The sequence below is a fragment of the Pelophylax lessonae genome (genome assembly GCF_965119305.1).
Source record: "Pelophylax lessonae genome assembly, chromosome: 7".
Classification (NCBI taxonomy): domain Eukaryota; kingdom Metazoa; phylum Chordata; class Amphibia; order Anura; family Ranidae; genus Pelophylax; species Pelophylax lessonae.
Genome location: NC_138774.1, coordinates 78,786,716 through 78,809,302, shown reverse-complemented (window position 1 = coordinate 78,809,302; position 22,587 = coordinate 78,786,716). Strand labels below are relative to the sequence as shown.

General features: G+C 47.5%; 1 protein-coding gene across 1 annotated transcript in view; it reads left to right on the top strand.

Annotated features, from left to right (window-relative positions):
- The first annotated feature begins 1,890 nt into the window (after positions 1 to 1,890).
- Positions 1,891 to 22,587, top strand: part of LOC309560167 (galectin-4-like) — a 63,561-nt gene continuing 42,864 nt past the window's right edge. The window contains exon 1 of the mRNA XM_082263731.1: positions 1,891 to 2,032. Within this exon, the coding sequence (XP_082119857.1) occupies positions 1,988 to 2,032 (45 nt within the window). The 5' untranslated portion in view covers positions 1,891 to 1,987. The remainder of the gene's footprint in view (positions 2,033 to 22,587) is intronic.

The window sequence follows — 22,587 nt, the reverse complement described above, 5'->3', positions numbered from 1 at the left end:
TGTAACACCGATCCTCCTCCTGGCCAATCAGGAAGCACGTCCGATACGCGCTTCTTAATTAGCCACAAGGCAAACCCCATGCCATTGCCTGAGGAGGAGGACTGGAGGAGACGCGCCGTTGGGATTGAGGAGAAGCCGCGTTGGGGGACTGAGAAGCCGCCCACCGCCCGCCGCCGCCGCTCCAGGTAAGTAAGGGGGCACGCACGCTGATCTCTGCATTGGGGGAATGTACACTGGTCACTGCATTGAAGGGGGCACGCACGCTGATCTCTGCATTGGGGGAATGTACACTGGTCACTGCATTGAAGGGGGCACGCACGCTGATCTCTGCATTGGGGGAATGTATGCTGGTCACTGCATTGAAAGGGGCATGTATGCTGGTCACTGCATTGAAGGGGGCATGTATGCTGGTCACTGCATTGAAGGGGGCATGTACGCTGGTCACTGCATTGAAAGGGGGCATGTATGCTGGTCACTGCATTGAAAGGGGGCAGTGACTGCCCGCCTCAGATGTACGTCACTTTGACGCTAAATACTATGGTTATGGCAGCAGATAGCTGCCATAACCCCGGGATTTTTGAAAATGGCGGGCGATCGGCTTTCGGGTAAGGGTGGTCCCAGCGGTGGATTCGCCGCGGGATCACCCTTACGGTGCGGGACAGGTGCCCCTCCTGCCGCGTCCTCGTCCTTTTCCCCGCTTACCGGACCCGCCGGCAGCGGGAAAAACGATCCGATCCTCTTAGACAGGAAGTCGAGTGAGGGCAAGATGTCCCTCACTCGACTCTATGGTCTTGGAGGACAAGAGCGACGTCAAATGTCATTGCCTAGCAACCTGCTTAAAGAGCCGATTTTTTTTTTAACCATTTTTTTTTTTGTCTTTTTTAGTGTACTTGTGAGATCTGAGGACTATTTGACCCCAGATTTCACAATAAAGAGGTACTGTCATGGCTATTTCTAAGGTATGTTTACATTCCTTGTAATAGGAATAAAATGATCAAATATATTTATTTTTTTAAACTGTGTAAAATCAAAAATAATAAATAAAATAAATAGGAAAAAAAAAAATTAAAGTACCCTGTCCCCGTTAACTTGCACGCAGAAGCGAATGCAAACAGAAGCCACGCCCACATATGTAAACGGTGTTCAAACAACACATGTGAGGTATCGCCGCGATCGTTAGAGCGAGAGCAATAATTTGAGCCATAGACGTCCTCTGTAACTCTAAGCTGGTAACCTGTAGAAATTTTTTAAAATGTTGCCTATGGGATTTTTAAGTACAAAAGTTTGTCGCCATTACGCGAGCGTGCGCAATTTTTAAGCATGACATGTTGGGTATCTATTTACTTGGCGTAACATTATCTTTCACATTATGGAAAAAAATTTACTTACTTTACTGATTTCTTATTTATTAATTCAAAAAAGTGAATTTTTCCAAGAATATTGCGTTTGGAAGACCGCTGTGGTGTGATAAAAAATATTGCAATGATCTCTTTTTTATTCTCTAGGGTCTCTGCTAAAAAAATATATATATTTAATGTTTGGGGGTTCTAAGTAATTTTATCTTGTAAACACCAAGTGTCAAAAATAGGCCTGCTCTTAAAGTGGTTAAAGTTCATCAAGAACTAACTGAAATTAGTTTAGAGTATGCCCAGCCTTAGTCATGAGGCCTTTGTGCTGCTGCCTATGAATCATAGATGTGTATTACTAACAAAAGATGATAATTTGAAGACTGGAAAGATTTAGAGGAACACAGTTTTTTCTTTGGGAAAGTCTGAGAACTTAGTCATCGGACTGTGGTTTCCTCTGCCAAAATATCTGTGTGTCTGCCAGTAGGCGTCTCCCGAGCCTAGCAGCTCGCTGTATAAACTGGATATACAAGTTTTTAGAAAGATACCTCACAGGCATGCCCTGCCCTTTTCTCACATGATAAAAAGCATCCCTCAAGTCCGGACCAAACCCCACTTCGAAATATATTCCAACAGCAAATATGGCGTTTGTACCAGCTCCAGGCTACCAACCTGCCTTCAATCCCGTAAGTACTAACTGAACAACTTATAATATGCATGCCATTAAATAAAATATCCCAAACCCGAATTGGAGCCGTCTGCTTGGCACACATTAAACTTTATGATCCATTAAAAAAATGCTAAAGTAAACGAGTAGATATTCCATGTATGAGGAGGAGCAGTCACCGAGAGAGACTGAAACCCGAATATCCAAAAAAGATGTAGAAAGCATGAAAATGTACCTCTTGTGACCATGCCCCCACTTATTAGTGGTCTTTCTGGTAAAGACAATTTTCTTTTGTGCTTTTCTTTTTTATACAAATGAAATAGTCTTTGCTACTGTAAGGGTAACCCCAAAACTCACGGGTTTCAGTAACATTTTGATTGTTGAAGCCAGATTGAAAATTATATTTATTTAGACAAACACGTAGATAGGAAGACATGTTTGGAGTATCACTACATACGTCTCAGATACTCCCAAACCAGTCCAAAAAAAGCCACTAACAGTGCATGTTTTCTAGATATTCCTATAGAATACCTCAGGAAATAGTACATATGGTCTAGGCTCATTACTGGGGTGCAACCTTTGTGGATTGATGATCCTGACTCCTCCTTTTTGTTAGATCTCAATTTCTGTGTTCGCACTGCACAGGATAAAACGCCATTTCTCTTCGCACTTAGCCCATTGCCCCTCCCATTATCTCATAATTGAGACTCTAATCTCTGAAAATCCTCCATTATAGGGTTAACGTGAAAAAAGTGCATAGTAAATTATATTTGGATTTTGATTCTTTTTTGGGAAATTCACACTTCTTCATTTTTTTGCATATAGTTTTTATTATTTTCATTGCTTTTTTTTTTTATTAGTTTAGTTTGTTTTATAATTACAAAAAAGCTATGTACCATAATGAATTGAATTCTCAGAGTTTATGCGTAGTTTCCTTTACTTAAAAATCTTGGCGCACCTATCGCCGTATGAGACGTGTACTATTCCTGGCATGGAACAGAGGTGAGCACTGTGCCCGCATTATCCAGACTCTATGGCATATGATACGTATTTTGTGCTTTATGTTTCTGGATTGAATACATTTTCTGGATTAATCTCCATTACATTTCAGATGGCGTAGTTACATTTTCCTCTATCAGATGTACAATAAAGGCAGATTTTTATCTTCCCTGATTTTCAGCTGTTGGGTGTGTCCATGAAAGTAGATGGAACATATTTGAGGTGTTCTAACTAGCATGACTACAAGAAAAAGAATGAGAAGAGTAATCCAGACGGGAAAGCAGTTTCTACAGTAAATTAACCCCTTATGCAGTCAAAGACAAAAAACAGTTTACTGCAGCTGACGGTTTATTAACTTTTAAAAGTCCAATTCTGTTTACTTTTTTTTTTTGATCGTTTGCTATGGGTTGCAATGCAAAAAGCATTTTGCACTATTTTTTTTTTTTTTTTTACAGTGAGACTGTATTGAGGAAACTATAGAGGAAGCCATTTCTTGTCTATTTCTGAAAATACTAGTTGCCAGGCTGTCTGGGTTCAGGACATTGAGACATTGGCCTGGAACAATCTCGAAGACCAAGAATGTCAATGGGAGGCCAAAACTCTAAGGGCCCATTTAGGGTGGGTTCACACTGGGGAATCACACAGGAACGTGCATTCTTGTTTGATTCAAATGCAGTTCTGTGCAGTGCGACCTCAAAACGAATAGGATGAAATAGCAAAGTACCACACTAAAAGTGGTGCCTGCACTACTTTAGAAAACTCACTGCAACTGGATTGTATGGTATTTGTACCATGTGATCTGGTGTGAGCAAATGCAATGCGTTTGCAACCTGCGTTTGGGTTGGTGTTAACTTAAAGCAGTTGTATCCCCTGTGTAAAAAAAAAACAAAAAACCTACAAGACAATTGCATAATGTGCTAGTATGCATCGTCTAAACTCATGCTCCCTCTAATTAAAATATGACTTGCCTCTTCCTGTTTCAGACCTGCCCTGTCAGTGCAGCCTAAGTGGCCATCAGTGCAGCCTCATCGGTGTCCATCAGTGCAGCCCCATCATTGCCTATCAGTGCTGCCTTATCAGTTCCACTTTATTAGTGCCCATCAGCGCGGCCTCATCAGGGGCCATCAGTGCAGCCTATCAGTGCAGAATATCAGTGCTGCCTCGTGCCCATCAGTGCAGCTTTATCAGTGCAGCATATCAGTGCTGCCTTATCAGTGCACCCTCATTAGTGCCCATCAGTGCAGTTTATCAGTACCCATCGTTGCCACCTCATCAGTGGCCATCAGTACTGCCTATTAGTGCCCATCAGTGCAGCATATCACTGCCCTTCTATGCCTTTTGGCTAAGATCAAGTGTAGTATCTGTTCTTATCAGTGATCCAGTGGGGGCGCTGTGCTGTCATCTGACCTGACCAAGGTTGGGTGGCGGCTATGCAAACCTGCTGGAGTGAGAGGAATTGAAACCGGAGTGCCCATAGGTAATTGGGGGCCGGGAGTAAATTCTCCCTGAGAAAGCTGGAAGGGTCCATTATCTTCTGATTTGAACATTCTACCTTGTCTGGCCATTGTATGGGAAGGCAAAGAGTCTGCGGTGTCTGTGCCCTCTGGGAGTGGTCGCCCCAGAGGTGCTCTTAGTAACACTTGGGTGTGGGATCCCAACTTGTGAACCGGCACATGGTCACAGCTCCAAATACTTTTTCTGCACTGCGCCTTTTAGAGCCTGGCCTTTTGGCTAAGTCCGGGGGCAATTTTTGTCTACCAGGCCTTAGGGCCTAGGCCAATGCATAATCGTCACGCCCACTTTTATATGTGCTATTTATTTTCTCCCACGTTTGTCACTTTTTCACTTTTGTGTGTGTTTTCATCTAGGGGGAGGATGTATGTCCCTCAGGTTCCTTCCTCCCCTGCCTCTGGGGAAGTCTCTCTTCAGGAGAGCCCCTCGACCAAGTATTCAGGTGCAGCTTCGGCTGCTCAGAAGAACGGGGTCCACCAGGCCTTTTGGCTAGGCGGACCATGTAAACCCTTTGTCCCTGTCAGGAGCCTTGCGCCCTGGGGGATCAGGGTAGAAGTCCTACACCTTCGGGGGGTGGACTAAAATCACACCCTTAAGAGCACTTTTTAGATTATGCACATTTTTTGTTCACTTACGGGTTTTTTCGTTGTAGGTTTTTGCACCACCGCGGACTTAAAAAAAAAAAAAAATACACGTAGACCATAGGCCTCCAAACTGCATACCCCTGGCCGAATGCCGCCCTTTCCTTGCTCTGGGACACTATAACTACCACTAATTCAAGGTATTATTCCTCCTACTGACACCAATGATGAGGCACTGTTTCTTCCACTGACATCAACAGTGGGGCATAGTTCCTCACACTGACACAAACCATGGGACACTATTCTCCCACTGACACCAACCATGGGGCATAATTACTCCCACTGATATAAATGATGGAACACTATTCTCCCCCTGACACAAAAGATGGGGCACTACTCCTCCCACTGACACCAATGATGGGACACTATTCCTCCCACTGATATAAATGATGGAAGATTATTTCCACTCACACAAAAGATGGGGCACTACTCCTCACACTGATATCAATGATGTGACACTATTCTACTCCCTGACATGAATGATGGGGCACTCTTCTACCCCCTGATATGAATGATGGGGCACTATCCTACCCCTGATATGAATGATGGGGCACTCTTCCTCCCACTGATACCAATGACGGAGCACTATTCATCCTGCTGACACCAGTGATGGGGCACTATTCTTTCCACTAACACCAATTTTTGGGCAGTACTCCTCCCACTGAGTCCAATGGTGGGACAGTATTCGTCCCACTGACACCAATGATGGGGCACTATTTCTCCCACTAACACCGATCGTGGGGCACTATTCCTCCTTCTACAGCCCACAGGTGCTATGTAGTTTGTTTGTTTTTTGCCCCCATTCACCTCCTCCAAGTCTGAGGCATTGTTTACTCCCACTGAATCAGGGGCATTTCTACTTCCACTGGAAATATGTGGGGGGCACTATTTCTCACTATGGCACCAATAATGGGGCACTATTCATTCCACTGACACCAATGATGGGGCACTATTTCTCCCACTGATACCAATGATGATACCAGTCTGGCCCCCCGGGTTGGCCATATTCACTGTTACCGCTCTTCTGTCACTTGTAAACACAGAAGTCTGGCTTCTATGCTCGCTTCCCCAGGCAGCTCCCTCAGAACCTCCCCACACAGCACGAAGGCCGGACAAGGAGGGACAGTTGCCGATGCATCGATGTGTTTATGGGCTTCAGAGACAGCATCCCATGTTGAATTAGGCATGCATGGCTGCACCCTTCCTCCTCTGGGTGCATGCCAAGGCACGGCCCTTAAGGCCCTTCAAAATCCTCAGCACCAAGCCCATGATGCTCTTAATCCGGCCCTGCTGGCCCCACTAAAGACATTGTGCACTATTCCTCTCACTAACACCAGTGTTAGTTCACTGAAACCAATGATGGACCACTACTCCTCCCGCTGACATCAGCATTGGGTACAATATCTCACACTGACACCAACATTGGGCACTAGTCCTTCCACTGATACCAACTATGGGGCACTATTCTTCCTCCTACTGGCCACAAGTGTAATGTCATTCTTCAAAGTGGAGTTCTACCCTAATTTAATACTTACCTCCATCTTCTCGCTCCGGGTCACCTGAAAAAGAAATGGATAATCGCATATTCTTTTTTTTTTTTTTTTTACTTACCTTGTAGCGAAGAAAATATACTTACCTTACTTCCTTCTTCCTCCTTCCTCGGCTGCGGCCCGTCGTCACTTCCTGGCTCTGCAATGATTCCTGGGAGCTGAACGTCATTGCTCCCAGGAATCATTGGGCCTGCACCGGCCCCGACGTCAGTTCCGGGTCGCGCGCGTCATCCCCTTCTAAACAGCTTCTGGGCATGCCCAGAAGCTGTGGAGGGATGAAGCGCGCACACCGGAAGTGACGGCGGGGCCGGCGCAGGGCATCGAGGGACCGAAGAAGGCGGAAGAGGAAGACGATCTCGCTGGCTTCAAGCTGCCCACATCTGAGATGGCAGCGCTGGACAAGACGTTTTCAAGGTAAGTATTTGTCCTAACAGGTAAGTGCAACCCGGGACAGATCAGAGGCTAGCCATTGTGGAATGCACTAGCCCTGACTGTCCCGGGGGTATTTAAAAAAAAAAAGAAAAAAATCCAGGGTGGAACTCCGCTTTAACTCTCACTGACATTTTCTACTCTAACTGTCCACAGTCCAGCCCCCCTGAAGTCTGAAGGACAGTGACCTGGCCCTCTGCTTAGTAAATGTGGAGACCCCTATACTAGTTGCAATCCCCTGCTTTAGGATGTATCAAACATAGACTACTATTTGCAGTAACTTGAATGTACTCTTTTGTTTTCAAATACAAAGTATCACAGGAAACATCTTGAAACATGGTAGGATGCAGATAAGTTCCAGATGTCTGTATTTTGGAGGAAAACTTCAGAGTTTTCCAACTCCCCCTGAAAAAAGGGTGGAACCAGGGGAAAGTTGGCATGGATTTGGTCAGCACTGCCAAGCTTACTAGCTCTGAGCCATTTGTTACAGAATAATCTCTTAAAGTGGATGTGTATTTAAAATATAAAAGGGATCCTTTATATTATGCACCATAACATATAGAAACATACCCTTAGCCTTTCTAAAAAACCTGTTCTGTGTACTATCGGGTCTCCCCTGAACTACCCAGTAGTTGAAAAATGTGTAGCATATATATACCACAAAGCAGTGGGTAACAGACCTTCAGTCCTTAGCACTGCCATGCTGAGCAGGCTTGTACAAATATCAGCATAGGATATTCAGGGTGATTCATTGGTGCAGTGTTTTTAACCTTTTATTAGTCAGGGCACCCTTTAAATTATGTACAATCTCATGAGACCCCAATGTAAACAACTAAACCAATAGTTTTACATAATGCAACAACATCCACACATGTAGGACACCCAGTGTTAGAGGGGATTCATTCTTCCAAAGAAAAACACACCTTTGCACACTGGTACTGGCTAGTATTCCAATGTTTCTCTTCTCCCTCAACTTCTCTCCCTCACTCAGCTAGTGTAACCAGGGCCGGCCTTAGGTGTTCAGGCGCCCTGTGCGAGCTAATCCTGTGGCGCGCCCCCCCCCCTATCCTCACCTCTCGCCCCCCCCTAAACATGGCTGTATCTATTGAAAAACAATTTAAGAGTGTAATTGCTGCTAATTTACTCCTTACATCAGAGACCCCCCACAGATTCTCCTTACATCAGAGACCCTCAGAGCCCCACTTACATCAGAGACCCCCCCACAGATCCCCCTTACATCAAAAACCCCCCGCCCCACAGACCTACCTTACATCAGAGACCCCCCCACAGATCCCCCTTACATCAAAAACCCCCCGCCCCACAGACCTACCTTACATCAGAGACCCCCCAGACCCCCCTTAAATCAGAGCCCCCCAGACACCCCCCTTACATCAGAGCCCCCCCACACCCCCCTTACATCAGAAACCCCCCCCCCCACACCCCCCTTACATCAGAGACCCCCACAGACCCCCCTTACATCAGAGCCCCACAGACCCCCCTTACATCAGAGCCCCCCAGATCCCCCTTACATCAGAGACCCCCACAGACCCCCCTTACATCAGAGCCTCCCCAGACCCCCCTTACATCAGAGCCCCCCTTACATCAGAGTCCCCCACAGACCCCCTTTACATCAGAGCCCCCCAGACTCCCCTTACATCAGAGCCCCCCAGACTCCTCTTACATCAGAGCCCCCCTCACAGACTCCCCTTACATCAGAGCCCCCCAGACTCCCCTTACATCAGAGCCCCCCCAGACTCCCCTTACATCAAAGACCCCCTTACAGACTCCCCTTACATCAGAGCCCCCCAGACTCCCCTTACATCAGAGCCCCCCAGACTCCCCTTACATCAAAGACCCCCTTACAGACTCCCCTTACATCAGAGCCCCCCACAGACCCCCCTTACTTCAGAGCCCCCCAGACTCCCCTTACATCAGAGCCCCCCCAGACTCCCCTTACATCAAAGACCCCCTTACAGACTCCCCTTACATCAGAGCCCCCCACAGACCCCTTACTTCACAGCCCCCCCAGACTCCCCTTACATCAGAGCCCCCCTTACAGACTCCCCTTACATCAGAGCCCCCCACAGACCCCCTTACATCAGAGCCCCCCAGACTCCCCTTACATCAGAGCCCCCCAGACTCCCCTTACATCAGAGCCCCCCAGACTCCCCTTACATCAAAGACCCCCTTACAGACTCCCCTTACATCAGAGCCCCCCACAGACCCCCTTACATCAGAGCCCCCCAGACTCCCCTTACATCAGAGCCCCCCAGACTCCCCTTACATCAGAGCCCCCCAGACTCCCCTTACATCAAAGACCCCCTTACAGACTCCCCTTACATCAGAGCCCCCCACAGACCCCCCTTACTTCAGAGCCCCCCAGACTCCCCTTACATCAGAGCCCCCCACAGACCCCCTTACTTCAGAGCCCCCCTTACATTTATTACATACTTGGGCAGGAGAGAGGGTAAGCTTACTTACCCTGGGATGAAGGCTCATGCCTTCTGCACTCTGCAGCTTTTCTTCTGTGTTAAAATTCCCACCCACACATCCCCGGAGAGTGTGGGCGGGGCAGACCCAGGAGGAGAGGGGAGGGGGGAGGAGGACGATCTCCCTCTCTCTCTCTCTCCTATCGCGTTTCTGAAGCTGAGCTGTGTGTGAGATACACAGCTCAGCCCTGCGCAGACAGTCCGTACTCGGAAACACAGGTCAGGCACAGCTGCACAGCGGGAGGTAAGTGGCGGCCGCGGCCTGGAGAGGGTTAACACCGTCGCTTACCTCCCGCTTTGCGGCCTCATCATTTGCGAGCTGTGATGGCCGCACGGCGCCCCTGTTGCCCACGGCGCCCTGTGCGGCCGCACAGCTCGCACACCCCAAAGGCCGGCCCTGAGTGTAACCCCAGTGCTGATGGAAAGGGGCAGGGGAAGGGCAAACTAATGGCACTTTTCCACTGCAAGTACTGTCTCGGCTCCACTCGGCCCTGCTTGGCTCGGTTTGGTTTTCCACTGCATGGTACCGCATGGTACGGTGTTGGAACGGTTCGGTATGGTTTGCTTTTCCACTAATAGTAAGTGGGTGGGATAACAACGATTCTCTGACCAATCAGTGGCTAGTAGTGACAAACAGTCAAGGCTGCATGCAAAGGATAGTGGGATATGGTACCGGTACGGCCCTCTTGGAACAACAACCGAGGTGGTACTGTTTAAGCGAGCCATTCGGTTCCATGTAGTGGAAAAGGGCCGCCGTACCATACCGAACCGTTCCAACACCGTACCATGCGGTACCATGCAGTGGAAAAGCGCAAAAGCGAGCCGAACCGTTCGGTTCCATGCAGTGGAAAAGCGCCAAAAGATGCTGTGCAGAGGCCCAACACCACCCTCATCAACCAATGACATCATAGTTTGTTAGGACACCAGCAGCAGGAAGCTTGTAATAAAGCATAATGAAAACGGGGCTTTGTGTAACTTAAAGGTAGGCTTGACCCCTTCTGCTGGCTTGTATACAATTCTTGGACAATTTTTAGGCATTGTGCCACGGCACCCCTGAAGCAACCCAAAGACACCCTGGTTGAAAAAGGCTGCATTAGTATACTGAAGTTATTAGAAGTAAATCTTAGAGTGCATGATGCAAAGTTTCAGGATTCTCTAGTAAAAGGTTTACATTATGTTTAGGTAAATGGCTTAAAGGGTAATTCCACGTTTGTGGGGGGAAAAAAACAAATAAAGAAAAAACAATACAGCATATACAATTGCGACACAAATCATATTGTAATTGAATGTTATTAAAAATGACCTTTCCTTTTCAATCTGCAGCTGTTGTAATTTTCTGAAAATGCAATGCAATATGGCTACCTAGAACTGTTCTATACACAGAATGTACACTGACCACACCCCAGAAACATCATTTCCTGATTGTGTGATAGGCAGACTTCTGGGAAAATTGGTGAGCCAAAGATACAAGTCAGATTTCTGGCATCCCCTGCAATAAAAATGTCATTTTTGGTGAGATACTCCCAATAGAAACACATCTGAAGAGATGCAGGCCCAGCAGCATTCCTCATTAGTGCTCTGCAGCTGCCACAGCTGACAGATAATTATGAAACTCACTCAGCACAAAGGCACAGAGGAACAAACAGTGGTTTCTTCAGAATAACAAAAGGTTGGAATTTGCAACAAAGTTTGTAACAATCCTTGTAATGTACAGAGATCACCAGTTACACTTTAATGCATATTTCCACTTTTGCAGTCAAATTTGAGAAAACCCCACTTGTTATGTGTTCCCATTCACAAAGACTATTAAAAAGGTAAACTGCAATTTTGAAATATTTTTTTTCAAGTTATGTTATGTGAATGGGAACATGTAACAAATATAATGTAGGTGTTATCCCAATTTGGCTGCAAACTTGTAAATACTCTTTAACCTTTTCCAATCCTGGCCAGGAACATCTTACCGAATGGGCATGCTGGGCAGTTGCCCAGGGGCCCCAATTGCCCGGGGGGCCCAGCCCCAGTCAAGCATTATTGCAGATTCCTGTGTGCATTCCGCCGCCAAACTTAGCAGGTGGCAAGTGCCTGTCGGCCCTGCGCTGCTGTCAGGCCACTTGGCCCGTGGAGGGGGAGCCCACAACTGTAGGAATGCCTGTCTGCCTCCACGGGAACCGGCACACACAGGACAGTCGGGTCTGACTCCCATCCCTGTGTGTGTTCACCGGACCCAGCCGCCCAACTTGGAAGCTGTCATTAACCTGGCACTGCTGTACCAATAAATATCGCCTTATCGATGATTTGCATTTTTATTCTCGTGGATGATTGTGTTGGCAGGGCCCCAGTGCACTGCATTGCCCGGGGGCTGATAATGCTCTTAAGATGCCACTGATCCTGGCCATTTCTTAAGACCACAACATACAGGGGTATACAATGTACGGTTAACAGCAAACACACACACACATCATAGGTTGAACTGGATGGACTGATGTCTTTTTTCAACCTCACATGTAACTACGTAACTATGTAACTATGTAATTTCTGACACTTAGCTCCTACATGTAAAAAAAATCTACTTTTATTGCTAGAAATTTAATTGGAACCCCCAAACATTATATATATATATATATATATATATATATTTTTTTTTTTTTTTTTTTTTTGCAGAGACCCTATAGAATAAAATGGTGGGTGTTGCAATCTTTTGTGTCACATAGTATTTGCGCAGCATTTTTTTAAAACGCAATTTTTTGTAAAAAAAAACAAAACATGTTTATAAATCAAAAAACAAAACAAAACACTAAAGTTAGCACAATTTTTTTGTATAATGTGAAAGATGATGTTACGCCGAGTAAATAGATACCTAATATGTCACACTTTGAAAGCGCATCTGCCCTTGGAATGGTGGCAAACTACAGTGCCTAAAATTCTCAATAGGCGACGCTTTAAACGCCTTTACAGGTTACCATTTTAGAGTTGCACAGGAGGTCTAGTGCTCTCGCTCTGACGTTTGCGACAATACCTCACATGTGTGGTTTGATTTCCGTTTACATGTGTGCGCGGGAGTAACATATGTGTTCGCATTTGAGCGTAAGCACGGTGGGACGGGGGCGCTTTAAAAATAGTTTTTATTTATTTTTTATTTATTTTTTTTATTATTTGTTTTATACAAAAATATGTATATATTTTTTGTATTAACTTTATTGCAATCACAAGGGATGAACAACATCCCTTGTGATAGCATGGGCCATGACAGGTCCTCTTTATGAAGAGATTTGGGGTCTATTAGACCTCTACTCTAGCCTCCCATGTAGCCGATCAGACACAGCCCGTGGTGTGTGAACACACTCAAACTAACACCCGGTGCATAAAAAAGTGCACACACGCAAACGTGAGACACACAAAAAGTGCACTGGGCATACAAATGGCCCTCCTCCAAAATGGAAAGGCCCTGACCCTGATCCCCTGGGGCGCAAGACTACTGACAGGGACTCACTTGGTCCCACCTGGCCGAAACCAGGCAGACCCCGTTCTCTGGGAGGACTGCCGAAACTGCCCACCCCAAGTACTAGGTGGGGCTCCCCCGAAGGGAGGCCCCATGAGAGAGGGCGAACTAAACCAGAAGGCCATATCCACCCCCTCCCAAGACTTTCAGGGCAGGCCCAAGAACCTACGCCCTACTAATCGTGCAGTGAAAGCATATAACCACATAAAAATAGACAAAACGTGAACACACAACACAAAAGGTTGCAGGTTGTGTCAAGGTGCAGGACCTTGACAGGCCCCTCGGCCAGGAATAAAAAATTGCTCTGGTCCTAGCCAAAAGGCTCGTCCCAAGAGGCAGGTACGAAAAAAGTGTGTATGTGGTGCAGTGACCAAGGTGCCAAAAAACTCAAGGTGAGCTGCCCCTCACCAGTGAGAATTACGGCACCCCTGGGCTGCCACCCCAGGGACCCGTACACCACAGGCTTTTTTTTTTGGTCCCGGCCTTCGGCCAGACCGGCGTAGCCCATCCCTACCAGGAGGCATCGGAACTTAGACAGCTTAGGGAGAGCCTGCATTCAACTGGGGACAAGCCTTTTGCAAGGCCAGATTCAACCCAGGAGGAAAGGCCCTCCCACCGCCATCACCATCTTACCAATTACATCCAGAAGCAGTACTAACTGGAAATTGGCGTAACCGGCTTTCTCACTCCCTTCAAACTGATAGGGGCGGATCCCATTCAAATCAGGAGGCAATGGACCTTTCCGGCTTTTTCTGACAGTACCTACTTCCCGGTCCCCCAGTTACGCCCATGGCGCTCCGGTTCATTTCAGTCCTTGCCGATACTAACCTTCAAGGTCCATACCAACTGATAAGAACAGATTCTACACTTGATCTTTGCCAAAAGGCCGAGAAGCGAACTATGAAGCAAAGTGAACACAGATCGGTCTGATTGGCTACTTACCTGGCTGCTGCTGGCCAAGAAAACATAGGGGCGGAACCGGAAGTGACAAACTACTTGTCGCTCCCAGTTTTTAGGGTTACAGATAGAGGGTAATAACGTCAGTTCCTCTCTCTCTGTACAGGGCAGCCATCGCTGCTGGCCGCATCGTTCCCGGCCTCCGCAAAAGGACCGGAGAGCCCGGCAGAGGCGGCAGGAGGGGGGCGCGTCCCCGCTCCGCCACCCTCAGAAGTGACTGAGTGGCTAATCAGCCACTTAGATGACTTCTGCCTTGTACAGAATTGTCGGCTGAACAAAATGATACCGAGATGATGCCCATAGGTGCAGGCATCATCACCATATATAATAGTATAACCATGGAAGGACGTCCATGTACACCCGGCCGGCGGAAAGTGGCTAAGACACTAGGATGTAGATCTACTGTGTGTATAACTGTAGTGTGCGCATTCACATTTACTGAACCCTTACTGCAACCAGGTTGTTACTAAAGCTTGGTATGCACTATTAGATTATTTTTCTTCAGCCTGCGACAGATTCCTCCAATCATGCTATACAGTAGATGGATGAATCTCCTGCTGCTCCTATTGTATTCTGACCCAGCGGGGTCAGAACATAAAGGCACAGCATTGGAGATCGCTGCATCATCATTGCTTATGTTGGTACACCGATCTGTCAGTTTTTCTTTTTTTGTTCAGCCTGCTGGGTTGAACGAGAAAACTAAGTGTGTGTACCAAGCTTTACAGGATTGGACATGTTCGTATCGGTGAAAGTTCGTAAGTAGGATGTTGGTTTGTAGGGCACTTACTTTATTCTCAAAGAGCAAATAGAGATAGGCTGGCTATTTGCTGGCTATGGATGGGATGGAGATTGAGAGGAGATGAGATGAGAGAACATAGAGTACATTTTCTACATTCTCCTTGCTGGAATGGAAGGAAGGGCTGGGTCAAGGTGTGTCAACAAAAACCCTATACACAACTTCAATGTAGAGCATGTAATGCTTTGTTTATCTACCATTACCAGGTTATTCATACAAAAAATACTTCAAGGTCTCTCCAAAACTAGCTGTGAGAATAGAAGTATGCAAAACAATAATCCTTCTGTACACATGAGCATAGCTCCCAACTGTCCCTGATTTAGAGAGACTGTCCCTAATTTGGAACAAAGTCCCTCTTTCCTCCTCAATTGTCCCTCATTTTGGTCTGATCTATATAGTTGTATATAAAATGCACTTTTTGTTTTTTTTTAAAAAAGTTTCCCAGTGCTAAACCTTTCATCTAAATTGCTGTATTTGTAAATTTCAAAAGCCAGGATAAAGGAATAATAGTGGTTAAGGCCCCGTTCACACTGGGGCGAACCGACTTCCCGGGGCGACCTCACAGGTCGCGGTGCGCTGCTCGCACCGCGACCTCGGAGCGGCCGGCACGGACTTCATAACATTGAAGTCAATGCAGGTCGCTACGGGTCGCCCCAAAGAAGTTCCGGACCCTTTTTCTAAGTCGGAGCGACTTGTGTCGCTCCTATTAGAACGGGTCCATAGCTTCTCTATGCCAGGCGACCTACGGTCTGACAGGTCACCCCAGTGTGAACGGGGGCCTGAAAAAAAGCATGTGTGAGTTTACCCAATCATCTTTTGTGTAGTTCTCCTTTTAAGGGGGGGGGGGGGCAGTGCAGGGCCTGTGTCCTACGCATACATACTTTAGCTAATATATGTCCCTCATTCCCATCCTACAGTGGAACTGCATTGCATTTGAGCAGCGTAAACCAAAAATGCTATTTATTTCATTTGTAATATTCAGAGCAACCCCCCCCCCCCCCCCCCCCCCCCCAAATCCATCCATGCCTCCATGCTTTATTTTGATGATAAATCATTTTGAATACCACCCCCTAGCATTTCAGATCGTGGCCATCTTGAGTAAGGGCAGATGATTCATGTATCATTTACTTCCTGAAATCCACCTGCCCTTAGCTCAGGCATAGGCTGATCTGAGAACCCTTGCTTCTCTCCTGAAGACTCCTGGGATGTATGGCATCATTTGCCTTAACAAAAAAAACAGAAAGTAGCTGAAGAAATGTAAATAAAAGTTTACCACAAGTAAATGATATACTTTCCTATCTATTTACTAATGCTAGCAGCATAAGGATTAAAACTAATCAATGTTGATTGAGAGAGTAAAGTTCCACTTTAAAAAGTTGGGAGGTATGCAAATGCTGATGAAAATCTGTCATAGTCACTTATAGACCAAGATTTACATAGACCTACCATACATTTACCAACACATACATTTTGTACTGATCTCCATCTGTCTGCTGAGACTTTCTGTGATTATCATCCTCAACATGGCAGATGTGCTATGGCAGCATATGCTTGGTGAAAAGCTAATTCCATTTCTTTGTGTGCTGGGCCCTATTTAGCATTCATGATGCCCAGGGCACTGCCTTTCATAAGCCTCCACCTCAATTCTTAACTACTGAGTTAAGCAACTATAATAGTGACAAAATGACTGGACAACATTGATTGATGCAGGTTAGTGCTTGCTATAGAGAGGATACTATACTTGCAACTTTGTACAATGTAAAAGAGGGTTCATACTGATGCGATCACAGAGATCGCATGTAATTCGGAGCGCACTGCTCCTAAAATTACATACGATGTATGGCTGAATTTGCACTGCAATCGCAGTGAACACGCACAGGACCCTTTTTTTTGGTCCGTTGCAGAATCGGATCGCATGGTGGTTCATACCAGTGTGATCGATTCTGTGTGAACTGTCAGATCGCACTGTGATATGCCATCTGAGCTGGGGGTGTGTCGTTAACTTTGAATTGACACCCCCAGTGTATCGCATATGGCAGTGTGAACTGCCTGTGCTGCGGATGCAATGTGGGAACAAACATATATTCCATTCGCAGTGTTCCCGCATCGCATCAGTGTGAACCGGCACTTTAGAGCTGCTGAAGTCTGCCATGGCACCCTGGTTAAAAAAAGGCTGGCTTAATGGATGTGCCTCACTCATACAAGTAAGATAACATGGCGATCTGACCCAACACACAACTTTCTCTTACTGCTGTAATGTTTCAATGAATTGCCAGAGACTGCAATTATGTTTCGAAAGGACTGTCCAAATGTTACAACAGACTGCTGACATGCTACAACATATTGTCAGAGAATGTTGAGCAGTTACAAGACCCTGCCAATGTGTCACAACAGACAATACACATTCAGGGCTATCTACAATATGTTTGGCGCAAGTGACTCGGGCCGAGTTGGTCTGCGGACTCTCATACTGTCTCATATTCCAACTTGCAATTTTTATTTAGTATTGGGTAAATGATGTAGCTGTTCAATGGGTTTGGTTTAGAACAGCCAAAATGAATATACAGTACCCTGTGTTTTTTTTGTACTTCTTCATTAAGACAGTCTTGAAGGGTTCTCAGGAAATATTAGTATGAATAAAGTTGCTGGAATCTGCTGACTTATTAACGTTGCCAATTTAATGATTTGGCAGGGGACATTTTCGCCATTGATAACATTAAAGTCAAACCTTTTTTTTATTTTGGATAAAGTACTGGTTGGGTAAAACTGCTGTCAGATTTTTTTTTTTTCCTCCATCTATGTCTTTAGATGGATAGAATCTCAAATGAAAAAAAGTCTTAAGAAAATTCCTATGAAAATTCTTAGAACATTCAAATGTAGTTTAAAAGATTTTGTGTGCTTTTAGCATTTGATTTTTGGAACGCAAACCACATCCCACATCCATTGTTAGAAATATGTTCATTTGGGAAAAATGTTCCATTCTGTTCGTTCAAATTTTCTCGTTATTGTCGTAGAAAATTAACCTCGATTTGACCCACTAATGATTAGAAAAACAAACTATTGTTCTTATAACATTTTTTTTCTTTCTTAAGAATTTTTGTTTGAAATTCTACTCAACTTTTGCCAGCTTTATGGAGATTTCCCTTCTTTTCCTGCCTTGTAGACTCATCAGGAAATTAAAGAATATGTTTGCAATGGGTAAACCTTTTCTAGACAATTGTCACCAGAGCAATTGCAACATTTCCCCTGTATTCCTGTTCCCATGCCATTGGTATTCAGAGCAAAATGGGTTTTCTAAAGAGACAGCAGGGGCGTAACAAGGGGTTGGCCAGATCGGCGCTTGGGCCGAGGGGGGCGCAAAAAATATGTTAGTGTTAGCAGAGATTTTTGTGCCCTCCGCTCAGACTGCGCCCCCGACTCCCCCAGGCAGTGTGCGGCTCCAATCCTGGAGTCCTCCACTCCAGGCGGCGTCAGTGCGCTGAGTGCGGGCTCTCCAGAGCTCTCTCTCCACCCACACATGAGGCCGGTCAGTGGTCACATGACCGTGATATCATCAATCGGCTCCAGCGGCGGCAGGCTGGGGACAGGGACTGCATTGGGCTGTCAGAGGAGCCCGTACCACCGCTCAGCACCTTCAACCTCCTCTCCACTCCCAGGAGAAGCTGACCAGGGGACCTCCCCCTCTCCCTCCCTGTCACCCCCCCTCTCTCTCCCTGTCACCCCCCTCTCTCTCCCTGTCACCCCCCTCTCTCTCTCTCTCTCTCCCTGTCACCCCTCTCTCTCTCTCTCTGTCACCCCCCCCCTCTCTCTCTCTCTCTCTCCCCCTGTCACTCTCTCTCTTTCTCTCTGTCACACCCCCCCTCTCTCTCCCTGTCTCTCTCTCTCTCTTTCTCTCTCTCTGTCACCCCCCCTCTCTCTCTCCCTGTCACCCCCTCTCTCTCTCTCCCTGTCACCCCCTCTCTCTGTCTCTCCCTGTCACCCCCCTCTCTCTCTCTCTCTCCCTGTCACCCTCTCTCTCTCCCTGTCACTCCCCCCTCTCTCTCTCCCTGTCACCCCCCTCTCTCCCTCCCCCTCTCTCTCTCTCTGTCACCCCCTCTCTCTCCCTCCCTGTCACCCCCCTCTCTCTCTCCCTCTCTCTCTCCCTGTCACTCTCTCTCTCCCAGTCACCCCCCTCTCTCTTTCCCTGTCACCCCCTCTCTCTCTCTCTCTCCCTGTCACCCCCCTCTTTCTCTCTCTCCCTGTCTCCCCCTCTCTCTCTCTCGCGCACTCTCTCTCTCGCGCTCTCTCTGTGCCTCTCTGTCTCTCTTTCTCTCTCTCGCTCTCTCTCTCTCTTTCACCCTCTCTCGTTCTGTCACCCCCCCTTTCTCTCTCTCTCTCTCTATCACCCCCCCTCTCTCTCTCTGTCACCCCCCCCCCTCTCTCTCTCTCTCTCTCTCTGTCACCCCCTCTCTCTCTCTGTCACCCCCCTCTCTCTCTCTCTGTCACCCCTCTCTCTCTCTCTCTGTCACCCCTTTCTCTCTCTGTCACCTCTCTCTCTCTCTGTCACCTCTCTCTCTCTGTCACCCCCTCTCTCTCTCTCTCTCACACACCCTCTCTCCCCCCCCCTCTCTCTCCCCCTCTCTCTCTCTCTCTGTCTGTCACCCTCTCTCTCTCTGTCTGTCTGTCTTTCTCTCTCTCTGTGTCTGTCTCTGTCAAACCCCCCCCTCTCTCTCTCTCTCTCTCTCTCTCTCTGTCACCCCCCCCCTCTCTCTCTCTCTCTCTCTCTCTCTCTGTCACCCCCCTCTCTCTCTCTCTCTCTCTCTGTCACCCCCCCCCCTCTCTCTCTCTCTGTCACCTCTCTCTCTCTCTCTCTCTGTCACCCCTTTCTCTCTCTGTCACCTCTCTCTCTCTCTCTGTCACCTCTCTCTCTCTCTGTCACCCCCCCTCTCTCTCTCTCACACACCCTCTCTCCCCCCTCTCTCTCTCTCTCTCTCTGTCTGTCACCTATCACGGTCACATGACCGTGATATCATCAATCGGCTCCAGCGGCGGCAGGCTGGGGACAGGGACTGCATTGGGCTGTCAGAGGAGCCCGTACCACCGCTCAGCACCTTCAACCTCCTCTCCACTCCCAGGAGAAGCTGACCAGGGGACCTCCCCCTCTCCCTCCCTGTCACCCCCCCCCCCCTCTCTCTCCCTGTCACCCCCCTCTCTCTCCCTGTCACCCCCCTCTCTCTCTCTCTCTCTCTCCCTGTCACCCCTCTCTCTCTCTCTCTGTCACCCCCCCCCCTCTCTCTCTCTCTCTCCCCCTGTCACTCTCTCTCTTTCTCTATGTCACACCCCCCCCTCTCTCTCCCTGTCTCTCTCTCTCTTTCTCTCTCTCTGTCACCCCCCCTCTCTCTCTCCCTGTCACCCCCTCTCTCTCTCTCTCCCTGTCACCCCCTCTCTCTGTCTCTCCCTGTCACCCCCCTCTCTCTCTCTCTCTCCCTGTCACCCTCTCTCTCTCCCTGTCACTCCCCCCTCTCTCTCTCCCTGTCACCCCCCTCTCTCCCTCCCCCTCTCTCTCTCTCTGTCACCCCCTCTCTCTCCCTCCCTGTCACCCCCCTCTCTCTCTCCCTCTCTCTCTCCCTGTCACTCTCTCTCTCCCAGTCACCCCCCTCTCTCTTTCCCTGTCACCCCCTCTCTCTCTCTCTCTCCCTGTCACCCCCCTCTTTCTCTCTCTCCCTGTCTCCCCCTCTCTCACTCTCGCGCACTCTCTCTCTCGCGCTCTCTCTGTGCCTCTCTGTCTCTCTTTCTCTCTCTCGCTCTCTCTCTCTCTTTCACCCTCTCTCGTTCTGTCACCCCCCCTTTCTCTCTCTCTCTCTATCACCCCCCCTCTCTCTCTCTGTCACCCCCCTCTCTCTCTCTCTTTCTCTCTCTGTCACCCCCTCTCTCTCTCTGTCACCCCCCTCTCTCTCTCTCTGTCACCCCCCTCTCTCTCTCTCTGTCACCCCTTTCTCTCTCTGTCACCTCTCTCTCTCTCTGTCACCTCTCTCTCTCTGTCACCCCCTCTCTCTCTCTCTCACACACCCTCTCTCCCCCCCCCTCTCTCTCCCCCTCTCTCTCTCTCTCTGTCTGTCACCCTCTCTCTCTCTGTCTGTCTGTCTTTCTCTCTCTCTGTGTCTGTCTCTGTCAAACCCCCCCCCCCTCTCTCTCTCTCTCTCTCTCTCTCTGTCACCCCCCCCTCTCTCTCTCTCTCTCTCTCTGTCACCCCCCTCTCTCTCTCTCTCTGTCACCCCCCCCCTCTCTCTCTCTCTGTCACCTCTCTCTCTCTCTCTCTCTGTCACCCCTTTCTCTCTCTGTCACCTCTCTCTCTCTCTCTGTCACCTCTCTCTCTCTCTCTGTCACCCCCCCCTCTCTCTCTCTCACACACCCTCTCTCCCCCCCCTCTCTCTCTCTCTCTCTCTCTCTGTCTGTCACCCTCTCTCTCTCTCTCTCTCTCTCTCTCTGTCTGTCTGTCTGTCTGTCTTTCTCTCTCTCTGTGTCTGTCTCTGTCAAACCCCCCCCCCTCTCTCTCTCTATCAAACCCCCCCTCTCTCTCTCTGTCAAACCCTCTGGTGCGGTGGGGGGGGGGGGGGTGCCGATACAGCTCCTCACCACTGAGAGACAGCACATAAAAGGCTTCACAATTTGAATTCTGCAATGAAATCTCAGTACATCTCCCTCTAATCAGACCATGCAGGAAGGAGGAGACTGGAAAGGAAAGTTCCTCCTTATTCAGTTGTGTATACATTTTAGCTATTGAGCTCTGTAAAAGACAGACTTTTTTCTCCGCAGAGTAGCCCAGGATAGCTTGCTAAACATGGTCTACTTGCTGTCCAGAAAGGAGATAATCATATGCAATATTTCATATTTACCTTAAAAAAGATTTAGTTGTACTTTACGTTTTGAGGTACTTTAGTGTTAGGGACACTTTTCTCTATAGATGAAAGCTCTCTGCCAGGAACTACTATGGAAAATAAATGATATGCTGCACCAGTAAACTGCCCATCAGGATGGTGTAGGCACAAGATCACTACTCATGCTGTCTTACTGAAACAGAATCAGGGAGTAAAGGGTTTTTTCTTTACGGAAGCATTAGCTGCGCTTTTGAAAAACAAGAGGAACATTGTCTAAAAAGACATGGAGAAGCTGGTGGCATATAATCACATTATAAAACCCCCCTTTTTCAGCCTCTTTCTATCTGTCCATAAAATTAAAAACATCAGTACTGGCAACCATTTCTAGCTCTATAAACACTGTTCTTTGTATGTTCTTTAACAAATAGTTTCCCTAAATGGAAATTTGCTAGCATTTTTGTGACTGTAGAATAGAGAAATTAATTGGTGCAACATAATCCAGTATAAAATAATTCAAAAACTGCACTAGTGTCAATGGTACCATTAAGTATACATGAGTAACAGCAGCAATTAAACCATGTGATATAACCACAGTCCAAAATCCATTGTAGCATTGAGCTTGATATGGGTCTGCCATTGTTACCGGTAACACTTCCAACAAATTTAAGCTGAAAACCCATGTGTGAGATTGGAGACAATGAAGGCCTCTTGATGCCTATAGGGAAAGAGAGCCTTGACTGATGGGGGCATGGTCAGGGGGCTTGTTTATAGCAGGTGGCTACGTGGGAGAACTGATTGGATGGATTTTGGGCACGGGGTTGGGCCTGAGCTCAGTTAAATATCCC